At 37.5% G+C, this 20,137-nt stretch overlaps 2 protein-coding genes across 4 annotated transcripts in view; one reads left to right on the top strand and one right to left on the bottom strand.

The window, feature by feature from the left end:
* ankrd22 (ankyrin repeat domain 22) overlaps window positions 1–3,658 on the top strand; it is a 4,550-nt gene extending 892 nt beyond the window's left edge. For 2 of the 3 annotated variants that reach the window (XM_079477018.1, XM_079477017.1), the window contains 5 exons: window positions 429–620; window positions 1,210–1,317; window positions 1,666–1,743; window positions 1,828–1,926; window positions 2,120–3,657. In XM_079477018.1, the coding sequence (XP_079333144.1) occupies window positions 429–620; window positions 1,210–1,317; window positions 1,666–1,743; window positions 1,828–1,926; window positions 2,120–2,197 (555 nt within the window). In that variant the 3' untranslated portion in view covers window positions 2,198–3,657. Of the gene's footprint in view, window positions 1–428; window positions 621–1,209; window positions 1,318–1,665; window positions 1,744–1,827; window positions 1,927–2,119 lie in introns of all 3 variants that reach the window. The other variant, XM_079477019.1, reaches the window with a different exon arrangement.
* lipf (lipase, gastric) lies at window positions 2,234–20,137 on the bottom strand. Its single transcript, XM_079477015.1, has 10 exons — window positions 20,007–20,137; window positions 18,722–18,833; window positions 16,235–16,352; window positions 8,419–8,617; window positions 8,103–8,212; window positions 7,601–7,737; window positions 7,366–7,512; window positions 4,974–5,045; window positions 3,447–3,515; window positions 2,234–3,286 (listed from the first exon to the last, which is right to left on the bottom strand). Exons 2-10 carry the CDS (start codon window positions 18,827–18,829, stop codon window positions 3,053–3,055), a joined length of 1,194 nt encoding a protein of 397 aa, XP_079333141.1. The 5' UTR covers window positions 18,830–18,833; window positions 20,007–20,137; the 3' UTR covers window positions 2,234–3,052.

Raw genomic sequence — 20,137 nt, 5'->3', positions numbered from 1 at the left:
GTGCTATATAAATAAACGTTGTATTGTATTATACATTTTAACAAAGCAGCGGTTTACATAAACCTGAAAAGAGGCTGTTATTGGGTTTATTATACACAGTTTTATATTCACGGTTTAAACACGGCACGATGAGTTCTGTTTGGAAAGGGAGTAACGTTACTCATGTGTCCTCTCTCAGTCATCTCTCATGATTGAGTTGTCACCAGACCTGTTTTGGTTTCCACCGTATCTGATATTAAGCAGAGGTGGGTAGAGTAGCCAAAAATTGTACGTGCGTGCGTGCGTGCGTATGTATATATGTATATAGGAAATGTTTAAAATATGTGTAACCTAAAAGACAAACATTCGCCTATCCACATAAAACAAAATACAAATACAGAAAAGAGAACATTTTTGTGTGACTGACATGTTGTACTTCCATTCCACAGCCCATGTGTCAGGCAGCATATGATGATGATTTTCGCAAAGTGCGAGAACTGATTTTGAAGGATGGCAGAAATGTAAACGTTCAAGATGAGACGACAGGAGACACACCAATTATAGCTGCCTGTAGACAGGGACACCTCAGGATCATCAAATACCTTCTGGATCACAATGCTAACGTCTCCATTAGAAATAAGGTATCGTGTTATGTTCAGTTTAAGGAGAACTGTCTCAAACCTTATTGTAATGCTGGCATAGATCTACTTGATAAAGTAGCTCCAGCACCAGATAAACGACCAATGATATCACGCTCTACTTAAAATGGTTCCATTACTACATCTTATATTACAACAGCAATTTTGCGGCACAAGCAGAAGCGGAACAAACTCTCAAGGCTAGAGACTAGTCCCAGACTAAAATGAAAGTTTGAGTTGCCTTGACTGAAAGTAACGTGCACTGACATACCTCAAAATATACCAGTGCCATGCTTTGTCTCAAGATGCACACCAGTAATCTTTTTTTATTGAGGCATTTTTATAAAAGTGACTTAAATATCCTAATTTCACTTAAACGTAAACTGAGAAATTGAGCCTTAATCCGTTTTTAGGCCCCTCTGCTGTTTTACCAGCTCTCCTTCCACCTTTTGTTGTGTAAATGGGTCCTCAGAAAGTGTGGTTCTTTAAGGAACAGACCTGCATTGTTTCTTTGACTCACGAATATGCACGTTTTATAGATGATCCGTTTTTTCTGTTCTTATATATATCTGTGTATGTATTTTTCCTCTAGAAAGACAGGACTTGTTTGCACTATGCTACAAGAAGAACATTCACCTTTCTGGACTACCTGATGATTATTATTTTGATGCCTATTCTGTTAATTGGCTATCTTATAATGGTAAGTTAACCCTGTCATCTAGGTGCTATTTTGTTTTGGGAAGAAGCAAGAGTAGTCACAATCTGTGCAAAAAGAGATTAGTGCTGAAACTTAAAAGTTGGTGGTGTTCAGTGTGACGAGAGCCTCCCTATTACGTATTTCAATTTTAGTTAAATTGCATAGATTTTGGTAGATGCTTTTAAATAGTATTATACCTTTTTTGAGTTTGTGTTTTCTGGGCATCAAGTTAATGACTTTGGCATTGCTAGTGTCATGCTCTACCTGAAGAGCTACATGATAGCTGGTTTTGTCTGTTTATGTATTTTTGTTGCATTACAATAAAGCCCTGTGCCTCTTTTCTCTTTAAAGGAAGAGAAGCAAAGAAAAAATGTGAAGATGGTTGAGCTTTTGTTGACCAGTAAGGTGGATTTAAATGCAGTTGACTATGTAAGTACCTACTTTAGCATTTCCATTTATATACAAACATCTCTGTGTCAATTACCCTGTTTGTGTACCTTTGAATCTTTGTAGAAAGGAAACACAGGGCTGCACTATGCTTGCCAAAGAAAAAGTCAGAGAATTGTTCCGTTGTTGTTGTTGAAAAATGCAGATGTTTCAATACAGAACAAAGTAAGTCAATTACTTAGAAATTCTTCATGGGATTGTTGACAAATATGAGAACTGATACAAAGATTTGACACATATATAAAGTGATACAGAAGAATAAGTAACAAAGTTATCTCTTATTTAAACTGTTGAAATGTTGTATTATATTGGTATATGAGATGCGTGTAAAATCGAATTGTTTGAAATTGTCTTACAGATTCATGAAACGCCGCTAGATATTTCTAAGAGACTGAAGTTCCACAAACTCGTGGCAATGTTAACGAAATCAATGTGAAAGTATTAATGGAGGACATTAAGGGACACGTGTGTTATGTGCAGCTACAGTTGGATCCTTTTTAATTTATTGGCTTTGCACCATTTTTCACAAGATACTTCTGCACATTTTCACAGATTCTATCACACTTGCTGTTACAATAATACATTTCAGATGAAATATGTTGCCATACGGATTTCTGTTAAAACAAGTGAATTAATGTTTCTTTTTGTACAGTACTTAATAACAATTTAGTGTACGTGGTGTAGATTGTTTGTTTTAATGTTATTAAGTTAAAGTTGCTTTTTATTCATTTTGAATTTGGTTTGCCATAATGTTAATGTTACAAATAAAATTAGCATGTTTTAATCTCACAAAAAAGAGAACCTCTTTTAAAAATAGCTAAACTATGGAAGTTATTTTAGACTATTTACTATTCCTTGTCCGTTTCATGTTTTTATGTCATGGTTTAGAAACTTTTATATTTTTTAAATATTAACCGTATTTAAAAGCAAATGAGTAAAATCAAACGTTTAAACAAGGGCATAAAACAGTCCAGTACAGTTGGGTTATCTCGTTGAGGTTTGTACAAAGTAGGATTAACATGTGAAATTAGTTCGAAGTAGACAAGATCTGATCATGACTGCAAAAATTGGTATTAGCTGACAAACTCAGACTCAGAATGGTTTGCAATAACATTTGTAAAAAATTAAGGCTGGCTTACCAGCATCTTAAACAAAAAGTTAATTTGCTTGCAGCACAGAGAGGTAGAACATTAGCTTTTGCTCAGAGGACACATACAAGCAAGACGAAATGGTAGAATTAAGACTAAAACAAAAGCTGCTGATAAACATGGATGTTAAAGAAATGTCCTTGTCATACGTGCTCCCTCATCATTTCAATCATTTTGTTGTACATCTCCTGTGGGGCGTCCAAACCCCAGATGAAATCCAGATGCTCCCAGTGTTCAATATTGCGGTGATACACCAGTTTTGGTATCTGTGTAAGCAACAAAGCCACGTCCTGAGGGTCTGCTAACGTGTCCTGCCCACCAGACCACAGAGCCGTGGGTACCATCATGTCCTGTATGTTGTACACAGGAGGGGTCGACTGTAAACAGAAGCAGGAGATGCATGAGTTACGGGTTTTTCTTACATCTGGCATTTACAGTTTTATAGGTCCTAATGAAACTAAAGGACCTGATTCGATGAGCAGGACTGATATGTTAAGTTTAAAGTTAGTGGGGAAAAGTTTTTGAATCCATCATTACCTGATTATAATGTGCCATATTTCCAGCTTTTCCATAATCAAACGCTGTCAGTCTATCAGTTTTCACACCCTGTTTTAACAATACAAGCAAAGCATCGAAAATCATGTAAATTTTAAATATTTTTATTCCACAATTTTTGTTACTACGTGTTATAGTCTGTGTCAGCAACTTACCATGTTTAGTTAATAATATAAAATCTTAATTAAAATGCTAAACAGAAACCATTGCATTTCATTTGTAAACTTGCAGAGAAATGCGGAGAGAACATCCCCAAAAGAATGTCAAATCTAAATGCAGCTGTGGGCCTTACCCAGAAGCCCCTATTGTGATATCACAGTTCCTCTCTGCTCTGATACAGCTGTAGCTCAGTGGTTAGAGCATGGCGTTACCAATGCCAAGGATTTGTATAAAAGCGTCTGACAAATGAATGAATGTAAATATAAATGTGATACACATCAGGGCCCGCATTCACAAAACATTTTATCTTACCACTAATAGCTCTCCTAAACAGCTGTAAACGTTTTTAGCTAAGAGTTTCCTTTTAAAGGTCAGAGAAACTTTTACTAAGAAGCAGAAAGAAATCTCAAGCTAATAGAAGTTGACCTCGCTGCTACGGCTGATGTCAGCTAGCTTACTGACTATGACCACAGTGATTGGCTGATAGAGGATGGGTCTCTGTCAGTCATTTATTCATAGGAATATTATAGAATGAGGTATCACGCTGAGATATTTAAATCAAGATCTTGAAAAGATTTTACTGATATTCAAAGAAAATAAGTTAACATACATTTGTTGCCATATTTAAATTAAGAATATAAAATAACAGTAAGTATTAGTAAGTTACTAATGAAATAAGTGAGGAAATTTCTTCTAAATTTATGTTTTTATTGTGCATTCCAATTAATAACAAACAGTTAGTTTTTTATTGTTTTTACTTAGTAACAATGACTAAAAAACAAATAGAATAAAATACAATAAACATTTTTGAAATATTTTAAAATAAAATAAACTATGTTCATATAAATATATATATCTATATATATAAAGTATATGTTCATGGCATAAACAGTTAGCACATAGTCTTCATGGTTAAGCTCATTGTCATGAAATCTTTCGAAAATGTTTATGTTTCAAGGCAGACTGCCGGTGTTTCAGCCATTTTAGGATTGTTGTGAGTTGGTCTTAGTGACATCGGAGTCCTCTTCCCTACACCTAACGTCTATGAGTTTTAGGGCAAACACGCTTTGTGAAATACTCTTAGCACAAAAATGTAGGAGTCTTAAAATTAGGACAGACACAGCAATTATTTTTAAGAGTTTCTCCTAAATCAGAAAGTTAGGAGCTACTTTTAGCCTTATGATGTTTTGTGAATATGTGCCCAGATGATGTACAAGGAATTGTATTTTTAGAACCATCTTTAATTTTGTGCTCGCCTAATGTAAAAGGTTTTTATTTCAAATGTTTAGCACATGGAAAGAAAAATGAATGAGAGAACTAAACAGAAAGATGACAGAGAAAGTAATTTACCTGAGCCCAGTGTACCATGTTCTGCACTGAGGTTCCAGCGGGGCAGTGTGTTGTGTACACTGGAGTTCTGCTCTGTAGGCACAAGAAAAAATCATTTCCAACAACACTGAGACAAAGTGCCTGTCTGTCTTAACAAGTTCGTTCATCATTTACTCACCCTCATGTCATTAGAAACCTGTATAACTTTCTTCTGTACTACACAAAAGAAGATATTTTGAAAAGTGCTGGTGTTCCTCTACACCGGGGCCTCATTGACTTGTATTGTATGGATACAAAACCACATTTCTCGAAATATCTTCTTTTGTGTACCACAGATGAAAGAGTCATATACAGTATATACTGAATATAGTGAATAAATGATTACTTTTTGGGTAAACTATCCCTTTAAGCTAATAAGGGTTCGCGCGCGAAGCGCTAGAAACCTATTGTATTTGAAGGTTTTATTATTATTTTTCCGCCGTAAAACTGATCGTGCAGCCTGAGATTTGCTGAGATTTGGTCAGATGGTAGTAGTCTTGCTCGCTACTCAGATACTCGGAGCCAGCCATGTCGGACCATAGGGGGCGCTACAGCGATGAAAAGCACCTTTACGCTCATTACTCCTAAACCGATTGTTGCACACCCAAGTGTTTTATATCATTGTAATCATTGGCTCTAAACTTAAAAAACGTATATCTCCGATTTCATTTCCGGTATGCAAATATTTTCGCTAATTTGCATTTTATGCAAAAAAAAAAAAAATTAACTAGTCTCTGGATTTTTGCCGGATCGGAACCAGCCCAACGCTGATGAATTTTGTGGAGTGTGAATGTAAATAATTATCGAAAAAAAGTAGAAATTTCGATCCGTGGTGGCTGGGGGGCGACAAAACGTCTGAACCGGAAGGGGCATATTTGACTAAAATGGTTATAACTCGTGAACCGTTTTAGCTATCTTCATGGGGCTTGGACCATATGTTTATACTCTCAGTACGAGGTCACAGTATAAAAAAGTCGGCGTTTGGCCTCTAGGTGGCGCTATAATGTACAATTTCTCGAAAAGGGCAATAACTACCCAACAGTTTGCCCAATCTACTTATTATTTCGTATGGTGTGTCTTTGTGTCATGTACCATGATTCTAGTAAAGGACATTGGTCCTGAAGGTCTGTAAGAAATATGAACTCATTCGGCCACTGGGGGCGAAATAACGTTTTTGAAGTGCATAAACAATTGTGTATCACGTGACATTTGACATATACTCAAACTATTAACATTATTTGATAGCTCTCCTCATTCACTCCTCTCCACTTCTGTCGATCAAACGGTTCGTGAGTTATCGCTGATTATGTCTAAAACCTACTTTCGTGAACTCGTCCTAGGTTTTTCGCTTGATCTGAACCAAACCAATTCAGATGACTTCTGTGGAGTGTTTTTGTCAATAATTATCGAAAAAAAAGTAGTAATTTCCTTTCAAGGTCGCTAAGGGTCGCACGCCAAAAGTTCTAAATCAGTGGTTCTTAACCTTGTTGGAGGTACTGAACCCCACCAGTTTCATATGCGCATTCACCGAACCCTTCGTAAATGGAAAAATTAAATATGATTTTTTTCAAATTCAAAACATAGGTATATATTTTACTGGTGCACAAAATGAACCGTGCATCAACATCACTGTGTTTTAAAGAACAAAACCATTAAAACATTTTTCCATCTCCTTGCAGGTTAAGGAAGTGTTCTCTTAGTTTTGCCGGTGCTAGACTAGAATTGCAAATCATGCAGTTAGGACGCTGACTCACATCACGTTCCGTTATACATGTGAATCCATATTGTACATATTCGTCCGACCAAATTCTTTTTTCGCTCGACATAGTTAGTATGAAGGGATTCAAATATTAAGAAAGAAATCACACGACGTACCATCACGACAGTCACAAGTCGACTACTGAGCGCACCAAATTCCCTGCAGCACAGATAGGCCAAGCGATGTTGTGTGATCACCTGCAGCCAATGATGGCCAATCGGGGCGTGTCATCACGAATCATATGAGTCGGGTGTGTGTCTTGACCCCTGGGGTTCGATTGAACCCAGGTTAAGAACCACTGTTCTAAATAGACAGAGCTTATTACATTAAAATGGCCATAACTCAAGAACAAGCTCTGAGGTCACCTACTAAAGGCAGCGGCTTTTGGCCACTAGTTCTCTTCATTCTGAACAATTTTGACGCTTTAGACTGCTCGAATCCGGGAATCGCTGCTTGTAGCTATATTCACTTAAATTATTACTGTGGTTGCTTAAAAACACCATCACACTGAATTACACTGTACCTTTAAAATAATGAGAGGTCACTGAAATAGAATGGGCTATTATGCGTTCCATAAGTGGCAATTACAAGAGCAGGTGGCAGACAACATCATACCATGTTCAGGTTCTTCTCATCAAAACCGCACAGGAGAAAGAAGACGTTTCCACACAGCACACTCAAAGGCTTTCTACTGCAGAACTCGGTGGCAAAAAACCTGATCAGTTCGTTCTGGGGAAAGAAGTCTTTCCGTCCAAACAGATCCTGCAAATTTAAACTAATGTAAGCGAATGTACTTTTGAGGTGGTAAATTACCATCATGTTAGAGTTGTAATGTAGACAAACTGCTCACCCAAATGAGAAACTCTGGGATGACAGACAACTTAGTCATAGGGCTTTTTGTCATTCTCACTGTGGCAACAGGCGCCAGAGCAAAGAACATCTTGATTTTGCTGGCCAGCTCCGGCATCGTGGAGAAAGCCATGAAGGCTGAGATACAAGAGTAAAGAACAAACATCAACACTAAAAAAAAGAATACAATCAGTATGTGTTGCCATAATCTCAACATTGCTATGTGCTCTTCTAGGAAATAGATACTGCTACTCAAACACTATCAAACAGGATTAATGAAGCTTGGTCATTTTTTTATATTCCATATTCACTCAAAGCGAATACTTGAATGTACAGTAGCCGTGGGACATGTCTCCCACAAAATAACAACAGATTCAGCTTTTCAGCCTTTAAAACAAGAGGATGCATAATGTGCACACTGCACAGCATATTCTGTAGACCAGTGGTTTGATAAACACAAAAATGAGTTAATCCATCTGAAATGAAAAGAGATTGGGTGATACCAATAGTGGTTCCCTGGGAATGGCCCACGTAAAAGATTTGCTTCTGGACAGTGGTCTCTGTAATGAAGTTTATCACTGCTGGAAGATCCTTCTTGGCCAATTCGTCATGACTGTCTTGCACACATGCAACAAACAACAGAAAGAGAAACACAGATCTTGAGTTCTGTCCTATTACTACTCATCAAGCTCGAAAAACAAAATTTGAGCTTGTGTCGGATGATGCACTTGTGGTTAATGGGCAGCTTTGCCATCAAAACCCATGCAAAAAAAGTGACTATGTAAAAATACTATTAAATACCAACAAATATTCTTATACCTGAACTCCCAGTATTCCTTCTCTTTAGGGTTAAGGTGTTTATGCTTTCTGGACCAGGTGTTCCCACGACTGTTGCCGATCCACACGTCGAATCCAGCATCTGCTAACAGGAAGCCCAGGCTCGTGTTGGGGAGGTTTGTCACCCAGTTACTCCCAGCAGCAAGAAGACCATGTTGAAGGAACACTACAGGTTTGCCTTCTGTGGTGAGCATAAGACATTGGATAACACGACTGATAAATAATGGGTAAATGTGAATTTATTTAGATACATTTACAGCCAAAATTAAGAGACCATTCCATATTTTTTTCAGTCAGCATATCTAGATGTATTGTGGCCATTCCAGTCAGTGTGTTGAATTTCAACTAAATCAAACCTCAGGAGTGACCTAAAAACTGACAGCATGACACATGAAAACTGTGATAAAAATCGAGGTTATCACAACTTTTACTAAATACATGAAAAAACATCATTGTTGTGCTGCTTAAAAGTGAATATGAACTTGTATTCTTTGCAGTATAAGGTCTGAAAAAATACAAAGCATCTTTTCTGTTATTTTAACCTGTTTCTCCAGTCTTCGTTTTCAGCAAATAAATGCAAATAGAAACAATATTTAGGGTTCGAGCCCGTAGGGCTAGAAACCTATTGTATTTGTCTGTTTAATTCTTCTTCTTCTTTGTTATTATTCTATCCTAAAACTGAATGGGCAGCCTAAACCGTAAGGCCGACAGAGCTGAGATTTGGTCAGATGGTAGTAGTCTTGCTCGCTACTCAGATACTCGGAGCCAGCCATGTCGGACCATAGGGGGCGCTACAGCGATGCTGAGGGCGTTTGCGTTCGTAACCCCTAAACCGTTTGTTGCACACCCAAGTGTTTTATATCATTGTAATCATTGGCTCAAAACTTAAAAAACGTTAATTTGCATTTAATGCAAAAAAAAACTAACTAGTCCCTGGATTTTTGCCCGATCAGAACCAAACCAACGCTGATGAATTCTGTGGCGAGTGAATACAAATAATTATCAAAAAAAGTTGATATTTCGATTCACCGTTGCTAGGGGGCGCCAAAACGTCTGAAGGAAGTGGCATAATTTACTAAAATGGCCGTAACTCTTGAACCGTTTGAGCAATCTTCACGTGGCTTGGACCCTATGTGTAGACTCTCAGTCCGGGGTCACAGTAAAAATGAGTTGGCGTTTGGCCACTAGGTGGCGCTATAATATACATGAACTCGAAAAGGGATATAACTACTCAACCATTTGCCCGATCTACTTATTATTTGGTATGGTGTGTCTTTGTGTCATGCACCATGACTGTATTAAAGGACAGTCATGGCGGTCATCGGCCAATGAAGTTTGAGCACTCCTTAGACCGAGTTAACGGAGGCCGATCGAAACAACACTCGCTGGGCTTGTTCGACTCATGGTCCTGAAGGTCTGTACGAAATATGAACTCATTCGGTCACCGGGGGGCGAAGTAACACTTTTGGAGTGCATAAACAATTGTGTATCACGTGACATTTGACATATACCCAAACTATTGGTATCATATGATAGCTCTTCTCATTTTAAACAACTTTACCTCTGGAACCACTTCTGTCGATCAAACGGTTCGTGAGTTATGGCTGATGATGTTAAAAACCTACTTTTGCGAACTAGTCCTAGGTTTTTCGCTTGATCGGAACCGAACCAATGCAGATGACTTCTGTGGAGTGTGAATGTTAATTATTATCGAAAAAAAGTAGAAATTTCCTTTCACGTGGCTTAGGGGCGTAAATATTTTAAAAGGTCGGAGCCTGTTACATTAAAATGCCCGTAACTCGAGCACTATTAGAGATATCATCATGGGGCTTGGAACATATGTGAAGACCATCACTCCTAGGTGAATTACAAAATACCGCGGCGTTGGAACACTAGGTGGCGCTATAACAGTATAAATAGCAAAACTTTGGTTGCCTTAACAATTGTGTATCACGTGACATTTGACATTTACACAAACTATCGACATCATATGAAAGCTCTCATAATTCAGAACAAATTTGGCTCTTGAACCATTGATGTCGATCAAACAGTTTGTGAGTTATCTGTGATGATGTTTTGCTTTTGCGAACTTGTCTTGAACTTCAAGCGATTTCAAAATTTCCACCACAGTACAATTCTCTGGACTCTCTAGATCAATAACTATCAAAACATCTTCAACTTTTTCATTTGCATGACCATTACAGGGTCCTTTATTATATTCAAGTGAACGGTGTACCTGAAAGCTCGCTACTCCTTAACAAATAATCCAATTGACTTGCCATTAAGTACAATCATACATCTTATTACACTAAACAAGCATGCTAAATATGATGGTGATCGGACAAGAGATACGTTTCCTGTCTCACAGGAACAAGGTGTTAGACATATAATGCATTGAAGATTAAACGTTGCTCCATGTTTACACATCTATAAATATAGAACATGTCTGGCTGGTTGTAAGATGCTGTTTTGCTAAACATAACACACACCTTTATTATGTACACCAGTTTAATTGCATGTAAACCCAAATAGTTACTCAGCCAGTCACATGGCAGCAACTCAATGCATTTAGACATTTAGACAGGGTCATTTCTTAAATGGATGTGACCAAATGAACCCGAAAAGATGATTCCCCTCAAGTGTACTATATTGTGCATATGTGTGTAATCATGCGTAGTGTCTGTGAACCGTTGCTGAGCATATCTATAATTATTCAGACGTTGGGAGTATCTTCCACTTGGGTGTTTTAGGATGAGAGTCCTCGGCCTACTTGATGAAGGCAAAGATGCTTTAGATGCCTTAAAAGTGCTCGAACCCGCTAAATTTTATTTGAAATTTGGGAAGAATATTGTTAGTAGTTCACAGAATCAAAACAAAATGATAATTTATCTAAACACATATATATAAATAGTAAATACAGATTCTATTTTTGAATTTTGAAATGATTTCCAGCACCCTATGCCCAACCACATTGGTGTGTTTGGCCAGCAGAGGGAGCATGCGCATTAACTATTGCCCATCATGCCATCCTTTCTTTTTTGGGAACTTTATCGCTATATCTGTCAAACACAGGATGTGAGCCGGTCCTCTTAGTAGCACAAACAGACCTTGGGCTGATAGCATTGTTTTACTTCATACCAGCCATTCCTTATCCCCCCCTTTCTCCCCCAACTTACAGAGTAAGGGCAATGGTGCAGATGCTTTAAATTTTAATTTACATAACTGCAAAATAATGCCATGAAAGGGTTGCACATTGTGGCACTAGTGTCTATGGGTTAAGATAGTATTCAATGCACCTGAATTTACACCTTGTCTACACCGGACGACGTATCCAGTGTAAAATTATAATTGGTTCTAATGCGTTTCTAATGTCTTTTGTCGTGTCGCACCCGTCGCGTCTGGTGTAGACACGGTGTTATACCCACATACACTTTCCCAGGTGAGCCAACTGTCAATTTGGTGTTAAAAAAATGGCGTTTCTCCTGAGCATGCGGCATGACGTCCCCTATGACTTGGAGAAGTAGGACAGCAGGAAATGAGATGCGCCACCTTCAATGCGCGCTTATCACACCATTTGGCACCAGCCATCCACTCACACAAACAGCCCGATATCTTTTCACTTATTTATCACAAATCAGAATGTATTATTAACATTTACCATCTCCCAGCACGCACACGAGCAGCCTTACGAGCGTTATAAACAAAAACGGCACACAGGGTTCCCATTCTTACCATGGTCTTCAAAATTCCCTGGTTTCCTGATTAAGCGTGGTTGCGAGCGTACCGAACCGTTCATTTGCATAAGCCAATTTTCTATTAATCTGAAGGTCAACCCAAGAACCCGGCCAACAAAAGTCTGATACAATGACTGAAAGGCAAAGATGCACAAGGCCAAAGTTTCTCAAAGGCCCTCAAATCCTCCGGCAATCCGGAAGGATTTGTGTCTGAGAAATGTATTCTCATTTAGAATAACATGAGACATTGTGTTAGCACAACGAAAGAGGGTAGAAGCTAATGTATGACTGCTGAATTGGTTTTCCGCTCCAGTGGCATCCCCGGTGAGATTAGCGCGAGAGCACAAGCTTTAGAGCTCTCTTTGCTCATTAATGAAATATGGGGAGAGCTAAATATCAGACGACTGAATACGGATTCCAGACGCGCTGTTTTACAGGCCGAGAGTATTAAAACACTCCACCATGCATACAGTTATACCTTTTAATGTGTTTAGTATGGGTTTAACCTGCAGTAACATCACAGGGATTCCTTTGTGTATAAACTGACGATGTCATCTGAAGACAGAGCAAGTGATACAGGCTTGTGCGTAAAACTTAAAATGTTAATTTAGTTAAGGAATAATTTAGTTCAATTATTTATTTACAGACAATCTATTAATAATATAAAATAATATATATTAAAATAAACAATACATGTTTAATAAAGTTAGTTTACCCAAAAAAGTAATTGTGTACTCATTCCCAAGTTGCACCGAACCTGTATACATTTCTTTGATCTGTTAAATACAAAAGAAGGTATTTTGAAGAATGTTCTCGGGCACCATTGACTAGTTTTTCCTAGTAGTCAATAGTGTCCCAGAATAACTTATTTTGTGTTTAGCACAACAACTAAATTTATACATGGTTGGAACATGATTTGTTTAACTTTTTGTTCCAGCATTTTCATTTTTTGATGAGCTATTTCTTACCTTAGCAATTTATATTTTGAGTGATATTACAGACATATACATATAAACTAAATAAAAGATTTGACTTTTTGTCATTTATATTTAATTCTAATAAATACAAATAATCTACCATAATAAAACATGTCTTATATACATTCATTTGGGGGCTTTTCTCAGCATATAGGCCTTTTGATATTTGATTATTAAAATTATGCTGTTTTCTGTATTTTTCCTTATTTGTTTAACATTTTAAACATAAAATAATAGCGCTGGCAATTAGGTCAATGATTTTTCTTAGATCTTCATTCTCTCTTCATTAATTAGATCAGTTGGTTATTTTGTGCAAACAATTCTCCCCCCTATGTAGGACAAGATAAGAATGCTAAATCAATCAATCAATCAATTTAAAGGGGCCGTATCTATTGACAGAAATGCAAAATAATAAACATAACTATGTCTTCAGAGTACAAAGACCTTACATAATAAAGTTTATTACATTAGAATGACCAATTTCTTTCTACATCCCCTTGCATGAAATACGCCATTTTGTTTCTAGCCCTACACGAACTACACTACAGAGCACGTTTCGTAAATACATCGGTCCTCATTCATCAAACGAACGTACCAGTGTACATCCGAGTGAAAAAATCAGCTTTCGACAACGCTCACGTATGATTCTGTAAACTTTCAAATGCGACCAATTCCATCGTACGAATAATCGTCCCTTGATAAATGCGATTGTAATTTACATATCAAAGCCTTATAAATACAGGGTGTAGACGCCCTCGACCCTAGATTTTGCGACATGGAGAAACGTTATCCGGCCAAAAAAAGGAACTTTTCAGATTCAGAAATTGAAACTTTGACCTTGAAAAGTGGAATCAAAGAAAGTAAAAAAAGTTTGGAAAGACATAACTGCTGCGGTCAACAGCATTGGCGTAGTAAACCGAACTCCAGCTCAGGTTTGCATTTTTTATTGCGTATGTTTTCTAAATATCACCACAGATTATTATTGTTTCACTATTATTTTTACACTGGAAATATTGGTGTTTTAAATTACAAAATTATAATCTGACTTCAGTCTCGAAGAACTTTGAGCGCTTTTCCACCATCACAAAAATCGTTCTCTTTGCTTAAGCGTTCCTCTCCGGGCCGATCCATGTCAGCCGGTACGTCAATGGTTTAATTTTCCAATGCAGGGCTGATAATGTAAATATTTAGGATGTAAACACAAACGTTAGAGAACCGAGCCGAAAATTCTGTTTGTAATCGTGCTCACGTGGAAACATAACTGTAATACTGTGTTCACACACCAAACACGAGCAATCACATGCCACACTCTTTATTACTCGCGAAAGAAGTTCGTTATGTTCGCACGAGTGACAAGAAAACTCTTTGTGCGAATTCATAGCTTGAGTGTAATATTTTCAACTTGCGCGGAAGAACGCCTCAAACGCACCGTCCGATTCGTGTAATTTGCACCGCCTACCGCGAGTTTGCGCCTATGTGCGTCTTTGCATTGACTCTATATGTAATTTACTCGCGGCAAACGCTTAATTCGCGTTTGGCGTGAACACAGCATTACTGTCTCAGACTGTGCTTAGAACGGTTTGCGCTCTTCATTTGAGTTAACTTGCATTAATGTGTTAATGTAACAACGAATATAGATATCCTGTAAACTACTGATAATTTTTGCCGCACAATTATAGAATAATGTTTTTACAATTTTCTTCATTTAAGTGGAGACAAAATGGTCTGTGGCGGATGAGACAGATGCAATGTTTCTAAAGCAGTTATAAATGTTATAAATCTAATGCTGCTAATCTTGCATTGGAGGATGCTTAAATCAAGCACGCAGTTTCATGTTTGCTTCATTAATTTTTTTCTCTTTCAGATCTGTTGGAGGCAAGAACCAGAGGTCTTCAGCCCCCACAAACCGGCCTGGAGCCTGCGACACAAAGCCAAGCAACCTCAAGCTGTGACCCAATGCGAGTCTTTCACACACACCCAAGCACAAATGAATAAAAAAAGCATGCGTGTTGTCTGGTTTCATTGGAATGCCTACTTGTCAAACAAAGAAGCTTTCACCTTCCAAATAGATAAACTTATTCTTTGCTTGTAATTATATTGATTATTGTAGTTTTACTTTTAATTTTGTATTTTATATTGTCGTAAATTATCTTAGATGTAGCCTAATTGTTTACAACCAAAGCACCCCCTGTATTTTCAAACAATGAAATGTTCATATAATTAGGCTAGAAAATAAAATCCTTTTTAATGTAATGAAAATAAGAAAATCACTTTGGAATCTATTGTTTTTATTTGTAATACTAAACTAATTTTTTATATTTCTATTTATTATTTTTATATTTCTATTAAACCGTATTCAGACTTTTACCTTATCTAAAAACCTGTGAACACGAGCCGAGACCTGTCCTAAGATTGGATCGTAGCAACCGCTCGAGTCCATATTGATAAATGCCAAGTTTTTTGTGTAAACAAGCGGACGCAGTTTTCTGGCATGCGACCCACTATCTCCTTCTTCAAAAATGTGAAAACGTGACGACATCTTAGCTCTGTGTAAGCTGCCGTAGTGCTTCAAAAGGGAGAGGGGAGGGCTGGAGTGAACCGTTGGTTGCAATTCGTGACCTCGCCGCTAGATGCCACTTAATTTCATACACTGGACCTTTAAGAAACAGAATCTTATCATAAAAACACGCGTTCTCACAAAAGGTCACGAGATCAGGTTATCTATGAACAGAAAATCCCCAAAACACGTCACATATGGGTTCCTTTTTTGTTCCGCAGTAGTTATGCAAGTGTGTTATAGGAGATTCTCCTCCATATGATCCAGAATGACTCACAAGTCATGAATCCACTTTCCTCATTCTTCAAAAACCACGGGATGCTAAAATGTGACATGTCAATCTGTTCATGCATGTGACAGCGTGTGCATTTATGTCTCTGGCCATGGTCTGAATCAGTGATTCCTGTTTCAAATGGTCATGCATTGTAAGTGCAGACAGCAAGCTTTCATCTTTAATAATTCATGCTTAAGCAAGTCGGATAGAAACATGAATAAGCTCATTCAAATCTGTTCTACTGGTACCCCTTTACCTTGCCAGGCCTTGTCTTTGACCCCGTGTGGGATTCGGTTGACACTCAGGATATACCCATCATCTGTGACCACTTCAAATTCTTCAGCCGGGTAGCCCCAGTGTCTTATGATCTCACTCTACAGGAAAAAAACACAGCAGTGAATATGGGCAAAGTCCAAGGCAAGGTATTTAGACCAGCAAGCATTGAGAGGCCAATGTAAACAAAAAAAAACTATTATACAGAACTGCTAACATTTTAAGTGAGTCAATCTTTCTATCTCTTGGAAATTCTGCTGTTAAAAATAGCATTGTTTGGTGCTAAAATAAACATAAGTTCATAAATGCACAACGAAAAGTTAAATTTCTTCATATTTACCCTCTGCCCTATTTAATGTCATCACATAGTTCCTTGTCCTTATAAAAGTGTCTCATGCCAGTATTTTTAAATGTAATAAAAATAGAAAACACTACTTCAGCTTAAATTCTCAGTTTATTCATTTGTAGCACAATAATTTCGCCTGTATGGAGTCAGACTGCTGCCCCTCCTGCCGATAGAGACATAATTTATAATCAGAGACTTCAAAGAAATTGTGTGAGCCTGTTGGTTCCAGGCCTGCCATGCAATCTCCCCATGTATAATTAAAGGCACCGCAATTTCTCACTCCCCCATGGGTCTTCAGTCTGCTCGTTCTACTTCAGGCCACTTAAGGATAAACCCACTGCTGGCTCAACACACATTATGGGGAGGGCAAGCCCCGGGGGACGTGCTCCTCTCTCTCTCTCTCTGTCTGAGATGAGTTTCTCTCCTGTCTCTGTATGAAGAAAAGGCTGAAAAGAAGAACAGTTTCAAGCACCTCTGCAGAATAAAACTGCAAGAGGAATAGCACAAGTCTGACGAAACAATTGTCATGATCATTTACATTTATTCATTTAACGCTTTAATCCAAAGAGACTTCTCCAAAGAGAGATCGACCACAAAGAGAGTTAAACCACAAATGAAAATTCTCTCGTCCTTTGAAACCTTTATGACTTTATTCCTTCCGCAGAACACAAAAGAAGATATTTTGAAGGAAGCTTTTAGAAGAACAGCACTGGCCCCCATTCACTCCTACTCTATGGACACAAAACCAATGCAAGTCAATGTGGACCAGTAACCACATTGCTCCAAATATCTACTTTTGTGTTCTGTGGAAGAAAGAAAGTCATAAAGATTTGAAGTGACAAGTGGGTGAGTAAATAATGACAGAATTTTGAAAATCCTGTCATTATTCCTGTAGAATCTTGTGTGAAAAAGAGCTGTGTTAAGATTCTTCAAGGTCTCTTTTGTAAGTTAAAAGTGACAGAAAATTAAAATGCATTATTACGCCTAAATGTGAAATTGTGCTTGCATGAGATGGTTCATGAAAGAAGTAAATTTTACAAAACCGTTTTATAATACATTTGAAAAAAATCTAACAAATGACTGTCTTATCATCCTTTCTGCAAATAGATTTTTGACCTGTGTAAATCATCAAACAATGATTATAAGATATCATTGTTTAAATCCAAGAACTCATACAGTTCATGTGTAACACCACCTGAAAGCATTCATAAATGCTGTTTAATGTCTCGAGTCATAGTCGGACTCTATCAGTAGGTTAGTAGGTTAGTTTGAGTAGTTGAGTATAGGTTTATACTTGTATGTCCATTTCTATGTAGTGGTCCTGTGAGGCACAACATTTCGTTCCACTGTATGTCCCCACATGTAGCGGAATGACAATAAACCACAAAGCTCAACTTGACTTGAAAAGCTTTCTAATCACATTTATAAAAAACGTGGAACTGGTAATGCATCTCTTTTGCAATCCCTTTTAGTAAAAAGACTTTCAGTGAACAATCAGAAAAATATACACGTTTAACAAGTGATAAGTGTACGTGATAGTGTGCACCACAGTGGCACAGCGGATCACGGGATACCAAAAGAACAAAAAAGAATCAATTGCAAACATTGATCTTTTACCGAAATGACCTTATGAATAAACACTGTATTAAAAAAGGGAACTGGAAATATTACAAATCATCTGCAAAGTTCACTCTTGATGCAACATGACATTAAATTGATTAGACGCAGGTTGTTTAGCCGATACAAAGTAGCCAAAATGAATAGGTCTGAACAGTAGAATAACTCTGTTACACGTGATAGTGAACACTGTCTTTGCACTAGGAAGGCATATTAAAGGGACATGTTAAGAAAGTCTAAAATGTTTTTCAATTTATGATCCATTCATGGGACATAGAGTTTTGAGAGTTTGGGCATTCCTTTGTAGATAAAACCTTTTTGTTTTAAAGAAAGTCCAAAAATATAAACAACCTAAGTCACAGAATATGTAAACAACTCAACTGAGACTCTTATAATTCCAATGCGACTTAAAAAACACAAGGCACAAAATAATATAAACACAATTCATCTCAATTTTACAATTAGAAACATACATATTGAAACATGCTGTAACTAATGGATACTTACAATGTTCATATTGACTTCAGGGTCCAGTCCTGGGTTTTCTTGGAAAGAGGGTCTGCACTCAACCATCCCAAGTGTGATCAGTGCCAAAGAAAACCCCAGCCATGCCATTTTCCTATTGAACATTCACAAACAACGAATGCACATGCACTTTTTTATTCACTCCTCACTTTAACATTATGATTCATCACGTGACTCCAGAGATGGTAAGTAACGAAGTACAAATACTTCGTTACTGCACTTAAGAAGATTTTTTTGGTATCTGTACTTTACTTCACTATTTATTTTTCTGACAACTTTTTACTTTCACTTCTTACACTTTTAACCAAATATCTGTACTTTCTACTTCTTACATTTTCAAACCAGACTTGTTACTTTAATCTGTATTATTTTTTGTCATGCGCGCCGTTTTTAAACAAGAAGCCTGTTGGTTTATCGGTTGTTAGGTGAGTCATTCCTAATCACCCATGGCCATATATTCGCGAGATGTTTGAAATCATGAATTCATATTTTGCTAGCGTGTTAGTAAGATGTTGTTCATTGTTCACACTTCGCATCTTTTTTGACCAGAAAAAGAACACACACATACACTCACCGGCAAACACACACAATAACTTAATGTAGTGTTGCTTGCCTGTTATCTGTTGTTAAGTTTTTCCCTCCAATTTTTTCAGTTTTCTTAAAGGGATGTTCGTGCTGTTGGCAATTTTGAGTATCTTACTCAATAATTGAGTAATTTTTAAACATGAGTATCTGTACTTCTACTTAAGTAAGGGATGTGTGTACTTTTGCCATCTCTGCGTGACTCTAGTACATACATAATAAATAATAGTCAATGTAAATTCTACAGTTTGTTTGTTTGTTAAGCCTAATGCGCAGTCCAGTAAATGCATTATGTACGTTAGGTAGTTATACTGTAAGTACCCACTATAAACACATCATTTCCCGAGCTTCCACAAAACGAAGGTTGTTGACGTAACGTGGCTGGGTGGGTTTGAATCACAGGTAGCTTACTTCAACACTAAGATATTTAGCCGGCAGTGCACCACAGGTTTAAAACACCGTAACAGTTTCACGGACTTTATCGTACATTTGTTCATTTCTGTCAATTGTTTGCGCTATAACCTACATGACTTTTGATTCAGTGCAGCGCATTCGCTGTATGAGCGCGTTGAGATCAGATTTATGATCTGACGCGCCGCATCCAGCTCAAACAGTGCTTATAATATAACGTTAGTCTTAACCAGTTTATGACGAGAACATAATACAGAGAGTGTGTGAAACTCACCTGACTTCTATTTGTATCTCCACAGCACCAAACTGCAATGGCGTGATGTACTAACAACTGATAATGCTGGAATAGCTTTGACATCAGCTGACACTAGATCAGAGAACAGACTTTGACACGCCCCCTTTCCT

The sequence above is a fragment of the Barbatula barbatula genome (genome assembly GCF_947034865.1).
Source record: "Barbatula barbatula genome assembly, chromosome: 16".
Classification (NCBI taxonomy): Eukaryota; Metazoa; Chordata; class Actinopteri; order Cypriniformes; family Nemacheilidae; genus Barbatula; species Barbatula barbatula.
This window is presented reverse-complemented; position numbering and strand designations above follow the sequence as displayed.

Bases quoted from the DNA above. Each gene is read 5' to 3' on its own strand.
- lipf (XM_079477015.1), bottom strand. From the start codon at position 18,829: ATGGCATGGCTGGGGTTTTCTTTGGCACTGATCACACTTGGGATGGTT. The intron at 16,353-18,721 runs GTAAGTATCCAT...TTTTTCCTGTAG, and splicing joins CTGAAGTCAATATGAACATT to AGTGAGATCATAAGACACTG. The intron at 7,513-7,600 runs GTGAGCAGTTTG...TTAAATTTGCAG, and splicing joins TCCCAGAGTTTCTCATTTGG to GATCTGTTTGGACGGAAAGA.